This window comes from Electrona antarctica (genome assembly GCF_951216825.1).
Source record: "Electrona antarctica genome assembly, chromosome: 8".
Lineage (NCBI taxonomy): Eukaryota > Metazoa > Chordata > Actinopteri > Myctophiformes > Myctophidae > Electrona > Electrona antarctica.
Window position 1 is genome coordinate 28515403 of NC_136789.1, and position 13789 is coordinate 28529191.

General features: G+C 43.5%; 1 protein-coding gene across 2 annotated transcripts in view; it reads right to left on the reverse strand.

Moving 5' to 3' along the window:
- Positions 1–2358: 2358 nt before the first annotated feature.
- uimc1 (ubiquitin interaction motif containing 1) overlaps positions 2359–13789 on the reverse strand; it is a 43893-nt gene continuing 32462 nt past the window's right edge. Inside the window, exons 18-23 of one of the 2 annotated variants that reach the window (XM_079507126.1) lie at positions 12367–12703; positions 10444–10567; positions 7413–7524; positions 4678–4753; positions 4250–4274; positions 2359–3470 (exon numbers count right to left, since the gene is read on the reverse strand). In XM_079507126.1, the coding sequence (XP_079363252.1) occupies positions 3182–3470; positions 4250–4274; positions 4678–4753; positions 7413–7524; positions 10444–10567; positions 12367–12703 (963 nt within the window). In that variant the 3' untranslated portion in view covers positions 2359–3181. Of the gene's footprint in view, positions 3471–4249; positions 4278–4677; positions 4754–7412; positions 7525–10443; positions 10568–12366; positions 12704–13789 lie in introns of both variants that reach the window. The other variant, XM_079507125.1, reaches the window with a different exon arrangement.

The window sequence follows — 13789 nt, forward strand, 5'->3', positions numbered from 1 at the left end:
AAACGCTCTCCTCCGCTCAAGTCTTCCGCGGAGGTGGAGCTTAATTTCCATCCACCAGCTGTCTAAAAACTCAAGCTTTAAGCTGCGCGCAGCTTAAGAAGTGCGCAGCTTAAGAAAGTTTTGCGCTATGGTGTGGAGACGGTGTAGGAGAGACAGGACAGCTGAGAGGGAGACAGTGTAGGAGACAGGACAGCTGAGAGGGACACAGTGCAGGTGAGAGACAGGAGAGATTAAATAGGAGCACTCCGGCTAGATTCACTAATATCATCAGTCTCAATAAAACAAAATAAAAAGTGGAATTTCCTTTATGAAAATTAACAAAATGCAAAAGTAGCCATCCCTGGTGAGGGAGGTAGTCAGAAGAAAACAAAAGCAGATACATCAAACTGAATAACGTATTTTTTTAGAATTACATGGCGACATTTACACTACACTCCTAACATCCAATGAGCTTGACCACTTGTGACCTGCTCTTCCCAAATGCGATTTGAATGTCATACAAAAAAAATAAACAATATGAAATTCCTTTTTTGTGTGTTTGTTCTGCCACACAGAAGTCCAACGCAGGTCCTAAGAGCAGCACCCCAGGGCAATGTTATCCAAAGCAGGTCCTGCTACCAGGAGGACTGTACCCAGTACTGGTCCTGCTACCAAGAGGACTGTACCCAGTACTGCTTTGCTCAAACACTAGGAATGGAACTACTACTAAAATAATATTTTAGCTTGTGCTGGTTTTACCTGCAGCTGGTTTTCGCATCCTTAACAAAAGAGGAAACATTGTCTCTCCGCTCGTGAACAGAAAATGTCAGAGACATTTTTGGGACCGCAGCACAGTGACAGGACAGGTCGGACTTCTTCAGAACCACAGGTTTGTAAAACCTGGCTGAGCTTTCTATTCCGTTTCTGACGCAACAGGTTCATAAAAGGACATGAATTAATATCATTAATCTCATATAGCCGTCTAATGAGTTTCTAGTCTAGCTTCGAGTGCTGAAAATACCAGCAGTTCTAGTGGTCTTGGGAAGGATAGAACTCCAGCAGTACTGAGATCCCAGAGGACCAGCTTTAGGGACCACATGTCCATGTAGAGACAGATCCCAGAGGACCAGCTTTAGGGACCACATGTCCATGTAGAGACAGATCCCAGAGGACCAGCTTTAGGGACCACATGTCCATGTAGAGACAGATCCCAGAGGACCAGCTTTAGGGACCACATGTCCATGTAGAGACAGATCCCAGAGGACCAGCTTTAGGGACCACATGTCCATGTAGAGACAGATCCCAGAGGACCAGCTTTAGGGACCACATGTCCATGTAGAGACAGGCTGCCCGTATGGTCACAAGCCTAGTTAACAGCCATGTGTCAAAAAAAACAACATACTGGTGGGTCACAATGTTTAGTGCAAAAATGTGGGGCCTAGTGAGCAAAAACATTTGGGTATCCCATCATACTGCAACGAAATACATTATAAAGGCATGTTGAAATTTGGTAAAAAACCTTTGTCCAAATATTGTCAATCATCTTTATCCTGTTGTCTCTGTGAGTAACTGGACATTTAATTGAATAATGTAATAGTACCAGGCACTCACAGGAGATTAAAGCAGTAAAATATACCAAGTACCAATAAGTTTAACTTATGCTGCATTAAAAGCTTAATTTTACTTTCTTCCTAATTTTCGGAGTGCTCGGATCTCCTCCGTTTCTATAGCAATGTCATCTTCCCCAAAGTAAAGACTAGGTTGTTTTTTTAGTTTTTTTTTTATCAACAGTTTATTTTTTACTTAACCCTTTGTGTTTTAACTAAGTTATACTTTAGCTATTGAAAAATAGCAGATCTACAAGCTCGTGGCGCGCTACGAGCTTGTAGGTCTGCTATTTTTGGAAAATCGTAAAAGATGCGGCACAAATCTTTGAATATATACTCTTTCAGAGCGAACATTTATTTTATTTCGACGTCAGGCCGAAATGGGTTAATTGCACCACACTTGCAACCAGACATACTTTGCTATGCATACATGTCTCATTCATACAAGTTGATTTTACTTATTTCGGAAAAAACACATTACCTTGTTTAGAAAATTACGTTACTATTGTCTGCGCGTAATAATCACGTGTTAAACTTTAAAAGATTATAGTAAGGATCTTAAATATAAACTGACTTGAGGGAATGTTTATTCTTAGTCACGGTTCCATATCAAAGAACGGATGGGAAAAGATGATCAACAATATTTGGACTTTTACTGTACGTATCGTGGGCCAAAGTTCATCTTCACTTTAACTTAAGTGTCACTGTCGGGAAGAAACATTTATGTACAAAACTGAGAAGTAAATGGAAAAAAGTGGATCCCATCATGTAATTATTTAGTAATAAACTTGTATTTATAAAACCCACAAGCTTGACATTAACACTTAAAACGTTCAAAATGTTTGTAAAATAGAATAATCTCGGCGTGTAGATCGGCTATTTTCATGTGACAGTCTTATACGACAAAGTAGGGCGTCAATGTACTGAAATACACTGAATTGTATGGACTGGGAATACAAGATTTCTGGCCGACAGCAATAGGAGTCTTCTGCAGCAGCCTACTACCTTAACCCATTCTGGACGGGAACCCCTTTTGATAGCAGATCTACAAGCTTGTAGCAGCGGTGGCCGAACGGATTGCGGAGCGGTCTTGATACCGGAAGGTCGCCAGTTCGAATCAGCGGTCCGACACGTTCAAATTACCACCGCTGAAGTGCCCTTGAGCAAGGCATTGAACCACTACCATGAAATGTTCTATGAGCAGGGCCTGGCTGGAAACAAGTTCTTGAGCTTAGCCCAGATACCCTGGGTAAATATAGTAACTTTGCTTTGCTTTGCTAACCGAGTGCCACGCTACGAGCTTGTAGATCTGCTATTTTTGAGAAATCGTGAAAATGTGGCACAAATCTTTTAATATATATATTATTTCAGAGCGAACGTTTTTTTACTCAAATCTTTGCTTCTGGGGGGTCCCTGGAACAACATATTTTCAGATGGGGGTCCGCAGCCAAATACAGATAATTCTGGGGGTCCTTGACATGAAAAAGGTTGAGCACCACCGACATAGAAACATGAGGTTTTTCAGAAAACTGTTTAGGATTTAGAAGACATTTTGTAGAATCTAGTGTCGGGTCTAAATGGGTTTAAAAACACTGTCACCGGGTGTACTTCCTCTTCACTGCTCTTCCTCGACTTGCGCCGCGCCCTCCTCGTCCTCCTCCTCGTCGTCCTCTTCCACGCCCCCGCTTACCCGCCTCCCTGCGCGGCGGTGATCTGGGGTGGAGCTGCTTCTTGAAGTCCACCAGGCAGCCCGAGGCCTCCGAGACGGAGGTGAAGGCTCGGATGGGGGAGTCGCTCACACACAAGACGTCCTCGCTCTCCTCCTCGCCTTCTTCCTCCTCCTCCTCCTCTTCCTCCTCGTGGCCGCTGAGATCGATCACCTCTCTGACACAATCAAATGACCACTTAGTTATGGTTCGTCAGCGTAGCCTGTGGCACTTAAAGCCATTTTTTTAAAAGTATTGTCCCTTCACCCTGTTGGAAGGATTTAACACACATTTCCTGCCGGCATGTTTTCGGGCACCTTACCGTAGTAGACCGCCAGGCAAAAAACTACAAAATTACTACAATTCGTGGGTCCCTCGTCGGCCATTTTAAAACCGGGAAGTAAGAGCGCATCCTGTCCGTCGCTCAAATCGGGTGCCAAACTAGCATGCAAGACGATAATATGCTAAAGGAGCGATGCGCCAACCTTTTAGTGCCATCCTAAGAGCATACTTCTTCTCATCTCACCAAAATCAGAGGATTCTTTCGGAGATAATACTCTGCTGTTTTTGTTTTCTCTCGTTCGTTTCAAGATGGATGCCGGTTCAGGTCAAGGACGGGTGCCGTAAGAGGCCTGCCGCAAAGTAGTGTGGCAACCCCACACCTGACAATTGATTAGCCTACTTAACCAGTCCACTTGACAACGGGTATTATTAGGTTCCCAAGTTGCATCGTTCTCAAGTAGGCCGGTAGCCGACGGGCACGTACAGGTCTAGTTGTAATAAAGGATTGCATCGTTCTCAGTAGGCCGGTAGCCGACGGGCACGTACAGGTCTAGTTGTAATAAAGGATTGCATCGTTCTCAGTAGGCCGGTAGCCGACGGGCACGTACAGGTCTAGTTGTAATAAAGTCTAATCACCATCACACGCATCCGACATGAAAAACACGGTTCTCTTACTTGTAGTTCACGCCAGATGGACCAGCTTCTGTCATGGAAAAAAAAACAAAAAAGAGTAAACCAGAGAAACCAGTATAAAAAAAATTGCAGTGGCCTGTGAGATATGCCCATAGTAAGTTACTATGTATTTCAGTTTATGGAAAAAAAGGAAAAAAAAACCTGTGTCACAAAGCCTCACTAACAGGCTGTCTTTTCTTTATTGTATTTGTATATTATTGACAATGAAGCCGATTGTGATTCTGAGCTGCCTTGTGCAGCAAAAAGAAAGACTTGCCCTGCCTTAGATGGCGTGGCTTTTTGGGCCACATCGCAAACGCAGGTTGTCACAAGGAATACTAATGAGAAAATAAACAAACAGGACCAGTGTACCCAACATGGAGAACAAATACCTTAAGGCTCCGAGTGGGGAAATAAAAGCATGTTTTCACCTGTTGGTTCTCTGCTGTCTGTCTGTTCCAGAGCACTCAGCAGGTCTCCTCCTCCTCCTCCTCCTCCTCCTCCTCTCTGAAAGAAGCATGGATATCTTTATTCAGTCTTAAAAGATAAGATCCAAAATGGAAACACTCACATCTCAAAAAGTTGATGGGTGCTGAACAACAAAAATATACACATACAGAAAAAGGAGGTAGGATGTCTTGTACGCACACCGTTCTTAATGAGAATTCAACGTCGAAACGTTGAATCTTTAATAAAATACTACTGGGAGCATTGAGAACGTTGTGAGGACATCCTACCTTCTTTATCAAGTCATGAAACCAGTCTCAATTTCACGAGCCGCAGCCATCATGTTGTGAATGTGAGCACACAGCTTTCAATTGGAATAAAGATACCATAAGGTGTATTAACCATAGACATAAACGTAGACACCTCTTCCGGCTCTGGGGGCCATGTCAAAATTGAAGGCACAATTTTCCTGAGATTCCTTGCATGTGTAACACAAGTCCCGGAAAAGACGCGCTGTGATTGGCCAGTAGTCACTCGAGTGACAGTGAGAGACATGGAGGAGTCGCATGAGTGCGGTCACTTGGGCAGCTCCGCAACGTGCCTTCAGCGCGTCCCTAGGGCACTTCCCTAGGGCACTTCCCTAGGGCACTTCCCTAGGGCGGGGGTCCCGAGACGTTGCCAAAGCATTTTCGGGGGTCCCCGGCCAAAAACGTTGAGAACCCCTGCCCTAGGGCACTTCCGCTTGACTTCCTGCCTTCATTGGAAGACACGTCACTCCAATGAACTGCAGCGGCCAGTGAGGCATCTATTTATTTTAATATCTATGGTATTAAACCACTTAAGCCCTAGATACTCCACAACAGCAATAGCCAGTCTAACGAGCTCACAACGAGCTTGTACAGTACATCTACTGTATTTTGACTATGACAGCAGGCCACGTGGAAAGTGGTTATGCCATTTTAGGCGGGAACCCCTTTTGGTGTTAGCATTATGTTGTGCTTTAGCTATTGAAAAATAGCAGATCTACAAGCTCATAGCGCTGCACCGAGTGCCGCACTACGAGCTTGTAGGTCTGCAATTTTTTGAAAAATCTAAACAAACATAGCTTTTTCAGAAAACTGTCGTAGAATCTGATCTCAGGTCAAAATGGGTTTTAGAGTTTTAGAGTTTTATTAGGATCCCCATTAGCTGGTGCATAGCAGCAGCTAATCTTCCTGGGGTCCCACACAGAACATAAAAACATGACATTCGACCATGAATGACATTACAGGACAATGATATATAAATAAAATAAAAAATAAAAAATATTTGATCAACAATTTCCTCATCCACCTTCTGATTCCCCATTTTCTTGGAAGAGAAAAAAAACAAAAAGGCATATCATATCTGCCTCAGTTACATATTAGCCTTCCATTCTCATGGGGTAGAAAACAAAAGTAGAGATAAAAATTGAAAATATTATCCTAATCATGATCATGACTGCTGTGTGTGTGTGTGTGTGTGTGTGTGTGTGTGCGTGTGCGTGTACGTGTATGCGTGTCCGTGCACGTTCGAGCACCCTACAGTCTTTGGGTTTCAAGATGCCTCTTCAATTGTCTCTTGAAACTTGATTTAGTTTTTTCTTTTGTGATCATAGCTGGCAGTTTGTTCCACTCAGCCATGGCTCTATCCCAGTGTTTCCCAACCTTTTTTGTCCCAGGGCACACTTTTCATAGCCTAAAAATCTCAGGGCACACCTAGATATACGGTGTATAGGCCTATCTATACACATACATATGTGTATGTATGTGTGTGTAAATATATATATATACACAGTGTTGGGAAAGTTCATTTATTTTAGACTTTATTGAATAAAAAAACCTTGGGGGATTAATAAAGTGACAACTTTTACAATATCTCCATTACCATTATCCAAATTAATTCCTTATTATATATATTTTTTTAAATACATTTTGGAGAAAGAAATAGCTCATATGCAATGTGAAATGCCACCTAATTCTTAATCCTTTTCCTTGTCTTTATTATGGGCCAACTTGTGAAAGCTGCATGCTTTTATTGTGAAGGGTCTCAGTTCTCACAGCCTGCATATTTCCATGTGCTGAAAATAGCTGACCGACAAGCTCACAACACGTTGCGTCCGCAACGCGTTGTGAGCTTGTAAATCAGCCATTTTCAGCATGGAACACGTGTATGACGAAGAATAAATCAGGCATCACTGCGCTTCTGTGGAGGATTTTGTTCGCCGAACGAGGCGATCATGTATGGACACTTGGACAGCTATTTTTCGTGGCACATTATGTTTAATCACAACAACGTCACGTTTACTTTACCTCCTCAGTGTTTGGGTCGGGACATGTAGGACTGTATGTGTCTGCTGTCTACGTGCGCTCCAGTCTTACTGGAGGGGGCGAAATGTAGCGTCTTCTGGATGCATCTCTTTAGCATTAACATTTCAATGGCCGAGGGTCGTTAGAGTCTATTGTTCCGTAGTTGTTGTTATCTAATGGTTAGACGTGTGACAACAACGATTGCTTTCGGGGGAGGGTTAGTGTTATTTTCGGTCAAATCAGGCAGCACACCTGGACACATTAAACGGCACAGTAAAGTGCCGCGGCACACAGGTTGGGAAACACTGCTCTATACAGTACTGTGTGCTGCATAGACCCTGCTCTGGCTTTAGGGACTTGATAGCACCCTAAATCAGATAGGTGTACTGTACCTGTTCGCTCCTCGATGTTTGTTGTCGGATGCACTTCTCTGTGTGTCTGCCAAACTCACTGGATGGGACGGCTTTATGACAGATGTAACACTTCTCCTTTTTATCAAACAGCCTGCCACAGGTAAACACAACAAACAAACATCATTATAACCTCATATTCACCCCAACACCAGTCCCCCGTGTGTCTGATACCTGATACCTGAACCTCAAGCAACATCATTATAACCTCATATTCACCCCAACACCAGTCCCCTGTGTGTCTGATACCTGATACCTGAACCTCAAGCAACATCATTATAACCTCATATTCACCCCAACACCAGTCCCCTGTGTGTCTGATACCTGATACCTGAACCTCAAGCAGTTAAAGTAGGGTTGTCCTGATCGGATCGGGAGATCGGAAATCGGCTCCGATCTCATGATTTTCAAAAGATTGGAATTGGGGAGAAAAGGTCGGATTTTGAATTGTCTAATAATGTAAATCTCAAAGCAAGATGTATAAGCAATGAGATTTTGTAAACAACTGTTGTGTTTATGCTAGTTGTTTTCCTTCTGGTCCCAGTCAGAGATCATCAAACAAAGACTAGTCACACTCAAACAAAATGAAATGCAACCCCGCTATGATGGGATAGGTGTCTGTAGTACCCTATCTGAATGAGAGAGATACTCTTTAAGAGTTTTAACTTGACTGTATTCACTCTAACCAAGTTTTGTGTTAAATCCTTTAAATCCTTTAACTGTTAAAGGATTTAAAGGATTTCACACAAAACGTGGTGGGGAAGCTGATTCACTAGAAACTAAATAATAATCACCAAGTAAATTATCAGTGGCTGCAACCCTATTATTATTATTAGATTAGATGTCCTTTATTATCCACAAAAGGAAAATAGTTTTGCTCGGGTCAATGCATACATTCAAGACAAGACAATACATAAATACACACCACAATAAAAAACATCCATATGTACAGCGGTGCACACAAGCGGTGCGCCAGACCGCCAGTGCACATGCGTCGTCAAAACGTTTGCTGCGTGGTACATCAACGGCATGAGAGACAGGAATTTAGCTAACAGCTGAGAGACAGGAATTTAGAGAATGCTGACAGGCACTCAAAAGGCACTCAAATGAGATGTTAACATCCTGTAAGTAGACTTAGAAATAAAACTAGTGTTGACTAATCATTAAAAGTAGCTCTTATTTTGATGAGGAAGTCAGAGGACAGGAAGTCCGTTTCAGTTGTAAACAAGCTACGATGACAGTTTTTTAAACGGAAAGGGAAAGTCTTGGGGAGCTCAGCTGTAAACCACGTTAGCGACCATATTTACAATATGAAAACTATCTGTCACTTAAACAATGTAGGTTACACACGCTGGAATTAAACATGGAACCATTAGGCGGGTAATTCATTGTATATGTGTTGGACGTTTGTGGTTGTGCCAGTGGTAAACGGACACCTGCTGCTAGTGGGAGTACTACTACTGTGTGGCTTTGCATCTGTTGCATCTGCCCGTGTGAATGCAGCATAACGTTGTGGCAGGATACGAACGTCCCCCGCCTCGCCCCGCTGTGCGCACCAAGCTACATGGCCAGGTGCTCAGGCGCGCCTGAGCCATGGAGCAAACGGAGCAGCTGCTCCACCATGTTAAAATGAACCGTCGCATTGCGACCACACCAATATAAAGTAGGCATACATTTTAGCTGGTCAGTCAGTGTGTGCAGACTCAGAGAGAGAAGCAGCACTGCTCTGCTGATTACATTGATATGACCTAGATATGTCGCATCTGACTGGCAAGATAATTAGTTATTTGGCAACACCTGTGTGAAATACCAGAATAAGCTTTTTCTTTTTTTTTGGTGGCCATCTACAGGCCGGCTATGTGTACTACAGCTGGAAGTTTGTTCCACAGCTGTGGAATTGAGATCCTTTTTTTTTTAACTCATATAATCTGCTATGATTTCTTAAATTATTATTCATGACATGAATGTGCAGTAGCCTACCAAAAAAAAAAGGAAATTTAAAAAAATATATAATGTCACGTTATTATTTATATAAATAAAAAGTGGACTGGTTGGAGGATAAAATAAATAGTATTCTTAAACTACATTTGTGTGACTTTTTTGGGGTTTTTTTTTTATCATCGTCTCTGCTCTGCTTTTTCTCCCTGGAAATAAAAACGTCTGGGTTTCCGAGGCTACTGCTCTGCTGCTGACGCTATTTCCGGTTACCTTTACGCACGGGGCGCACGGATTTGAATTTCTCCGGTCAGCCTGAATGTGTGGGCTCACGTAGCTTACATAATGACATTCTGGACACGTAACTCACGTTGGATATAAAGTAAATGCCATGATGAGTGAATTAATCACCCCGGAGCGCAAGAGCACATTTGGGGTTTAAGGTAAAATATTATTTCTCTAATAGTCACTATTGCAGTGAGAAATAATATAGTATTTACTAATTACTATGGCCGCCGTGCCAACTGAACTGCTGAATGCTGCTGCAATTTAATGTTAGATATTAGATTCTGACGGGGAGGGATCTATGATGAATGATGACGATACAACACCGGGGTCGCCGAGCCCAGCTGCGCTGTCAGCTCGTCTGTTGTATAATAGGGCTATAATTTATATGTTTTGTTTTGATATCGCCAAAATATTGCCAATGTCATGTGTAGCCTAAATAGGCCTATGCCTTTTTATGATGCATTTTGTCAGTTTGTTCATATAACTTGCGTGTGGAGAGGGAAAGTAAAAGCCACTTTTCCGTGTGAAAATGCGCGAAAACGCGCGTGCACGAGGCACATGCACGCGCATTTTTGCGCGCGCGCTACGCATGAGTCCAAAACTGTGCTCCCCCACCTGGAAACAAAGTTAGGCGCCCCTGCAGGTGCTCCTTTGAGTACTAGCCCAAAATAATAATGCGCACCCCTGCTTATGTATGCTTTCATGTGTGTGTGCAGGTAAGCCTGTCCATGGGAGTCCAGCTTATGTGTGCGTGTAACAGAGCCCTGAATCCATCCATCAGTTTACTTGCCGGGCAGCAGAAGAATGAGATGCCTCCTCAGTCAAGCCTCGATTCCTGACAGAAGAAGAAGAATGAGCAGCAGTCTCCTCTGCAGTCAACCCTCTATTCCTGGCTCGCTTCGGACGAGGAGATGCTAAAAAAACAAAACAAAGAAAACGACACATTTGAACTGTGATTATTTCACTCTAAACAAGTAAAAACTGCAGGCCTAGGATCATTACATTTTAGTTGGGGATTGCTGTGCGATGATTAATTGTGTTTTTGTCATTGAACATGGGGGAACGTAACTATTAACCCATTCTGGGCGGGAACCCCTTTGTGTTTTAAGCTATTGAAAAATAGCAGATCTACAAGCTCGTAGCTTGTAGATCTGCTATCGTAAAAATGTGGCGCAAATCTTTGAATATATATTCTTTCAGAGCAAACGTTTTTAACTCAAACGTTGGTTCTGAGAGGTTCCTGGAACAACATATTTTCAGTTGGGGGGGTCGGCGGCCAATTATATATAATTTTTGGGGTCCTTGACATGAAATATTGAGCACCACTGAAACATAGGTATTTCAGAAAACTGTCAGGATTTAGAAGACATTTTTTTAATTTCGACGTCAGACCTAAATGGGTGGAAACCTCATTTGTCAAAACAAAACACGAGCTCGTAGATCTGCTGCTTATTAGTGACACTGTAGCATGATCAACGTCAACATTTTAAAAATGTCTTCTAAATCCTCCAGTTTTCTGAAATAAATATTTTCACGATTTTTCAAAAATAGCAGACCTACAAGCTCGTAGTGCGCCACTCGGTGGCGCGCTATGAGCTTGTAGATCTGCTATTTTTCAATAGCTAAATTATAACATAATGTTTAAAACACCAAAAGGGTAACTTCCCGCCCAAAATGAGTTAAAGTGGGAAATTTGGTATATATTTTTTTATTGGCCTAAAATATTGTCTATACATACATTGTCTATACATACATATTGTCTATACATACATTCATGAATCCGCTTGCTGACCGCCTGTCAATATTTGTTCTTGTGACCCTACCATTAACCGTTTCCGTCCGTAGGACGGCTCCACACGTCCTAGGGAACCCAATCGACGCGTACATAGACGTGTGTACACGTCCTAGCGCATCCTCAATGATATCAGGCGAGGGGAGAATATTCTGAATTATTTCCCTTTTTCTTTTTTTTTTTGGCGGACACTCGGCCACCGTAGAGCGAAGCCTACGGTCATATTAGCTTACCGTTCACTTAGCCGTTAGCGCGGCAGAAAGAATGCCTCGTCTCTCCTAATCCAGGGCGCTCTCCGTGGTCTTGATCTGATGGATATACTACGCGCTTCATTTCTGACTTCAACATGCCTCAAAATGCATATGAATGCTTTGGAGATTCTAGCGATATAATAGACTTGTGAGGTAAGCTAACAAAATGGGGGCTTCAGAGTAAAAGCTGCCATGTCTTTCCGGCACCCCAGAGCTCCTATTTTGAAGGCATCCCGGCACCGATTGTGTTAACAGCATAATGGCAGGCAAAAATGTCAAACTTTCCTTTTGCTTTAAGTAGCATGTGACATGTCAAACTAGGGGGTTTTCATGATTCCGAAATACACTCCTTGGGCTAAAAGCAGCCATAGCCACTTGACCAAATGTGCCCAAAATGTGCTGACCTAATCATTTGTCATGACGTCAATGGCCGTTTTTAGCCCAAGGAGTGTATTGTGTGTAAAACTAATGCTTGGAATGGATTCAGAATCATGAAAACCCCTTAGTTTGACATGTCACATGCTACATAAAGCAAAAGGAAAGTTTGACATTTTTGGTCAGCAAGTGGATTCACGAATGTATTTATACAGACAATATTTTAGGCAAAAAAGAAAAAGAAAAAAAGACTATACGAAATTTCCCAGCCGTCCACCTCGGCTGTCGGACTAACCTGGGAAGTGGTCGGCAGCCGTGGAGTAAAAGTGTCCTCCTCCTCCTCCTCCTCCTCCCGCCTCCTGCACCTCCTCCTCCTCCCCGTAGCAGGTGGCCGCGTGCATCTCGATCTGGTCCAGGGGGAAGGAGGCCTGACAGAGGGGACAGGCCATGGTGGAGGAGGCCTGGCCCCGTGGAGAACATGGCCCTGGTGGGTCCGAGGAAACACGCGGCGGCGACGAGGTGCCCTGGAGAGCCATCGTCATCATCTCTTCCTCCTCCTCCTCTCCTGTCCTATTTCCCCTAATAGGGCTTCCACCTGTCCAGGATTCACTCGGACGCTCCAGGAATGTCGTCTGTCCAGACACAAGAAAAGTAAAGAGACATTAGTGTTGCTTAAACCATTCAGACCTGAGCTCCATTCTACTAAATGTCTTATAAAAACAATGTTTCTATGCCAGTGGTTCTCAAACTATTTCATGTCAAGGAGCCCCAGAATTATCTGTATTTGGCCGTCGAACCCAATCTGAAAATATGTAGTTCCAGGGACCCCCTCCCCAGAAGTAAAGATTTGAGTTAAAAAAACGTTCGCTCTGAAAGAATATATATTCAAAGATCTACAAGCTCGTAGCGCGGCACTCAGTGCCGCGCTACGAGCTTGTAGATCTGCTATTTTTCAATGGCTAAAGCATAACATAATCCTTAAAACACCAAAAGGGGTTCCCGTTTAGAATGGATTAAAGATGCGCGATAAAACGGATACCTGTCAAACTGTGGAATGCCCTACCGGCAACAATCATAGACAAGTGACTCCTTACCTAGCCCGTCTCCGGACCCCCCGGGTTGAGCTCCTTTGGACCTACCACGTAGGGTCCGGTCTCACCGGCCTCAAGCGACATGGGATGCCATCTGATTTCCCCTGACTTAGCCCTGTGCTGCGGTGTGGGTGTCACGCTGACATATTCCAAACGAAGCATATGAACGCTATAGGAGACAACGAACCATCTGACCCCCCCCGCGAACGGCTCAGAAGCCGTTAAGTATTTTTAATGTTTGTACGACCGTTTTGCCAGCTCTGAAATTCTCTCTTCGGTCCCTCCTTGTTGACATCTCGGTTGGCTAGCTGCGCCTACGAGGCGCGTAGGGAGGCGCTGCTAGCCAACCGAGATGCCGAGAGGCGGTACAATGGGATGTCAACAAGAGAGAATTTCAGAGCTGGCAAAACGGTCGTACAAACATTAAAAATACTTATTACATGGCTTGGTTGAATGCTTGATTCTGATTGGTCAATCGCTTAATTCAGCGGTGAGTTATCTCATGATAATGACCGCTCCGCTGTATAATGACCGCTGCCTAATCAAACCCTCTGAGCACCACCAGCTGCGCGGCTGCGCCCGCTTGATTTACTGCCGTTTCCAACATAACAGCCATGTAAACACACA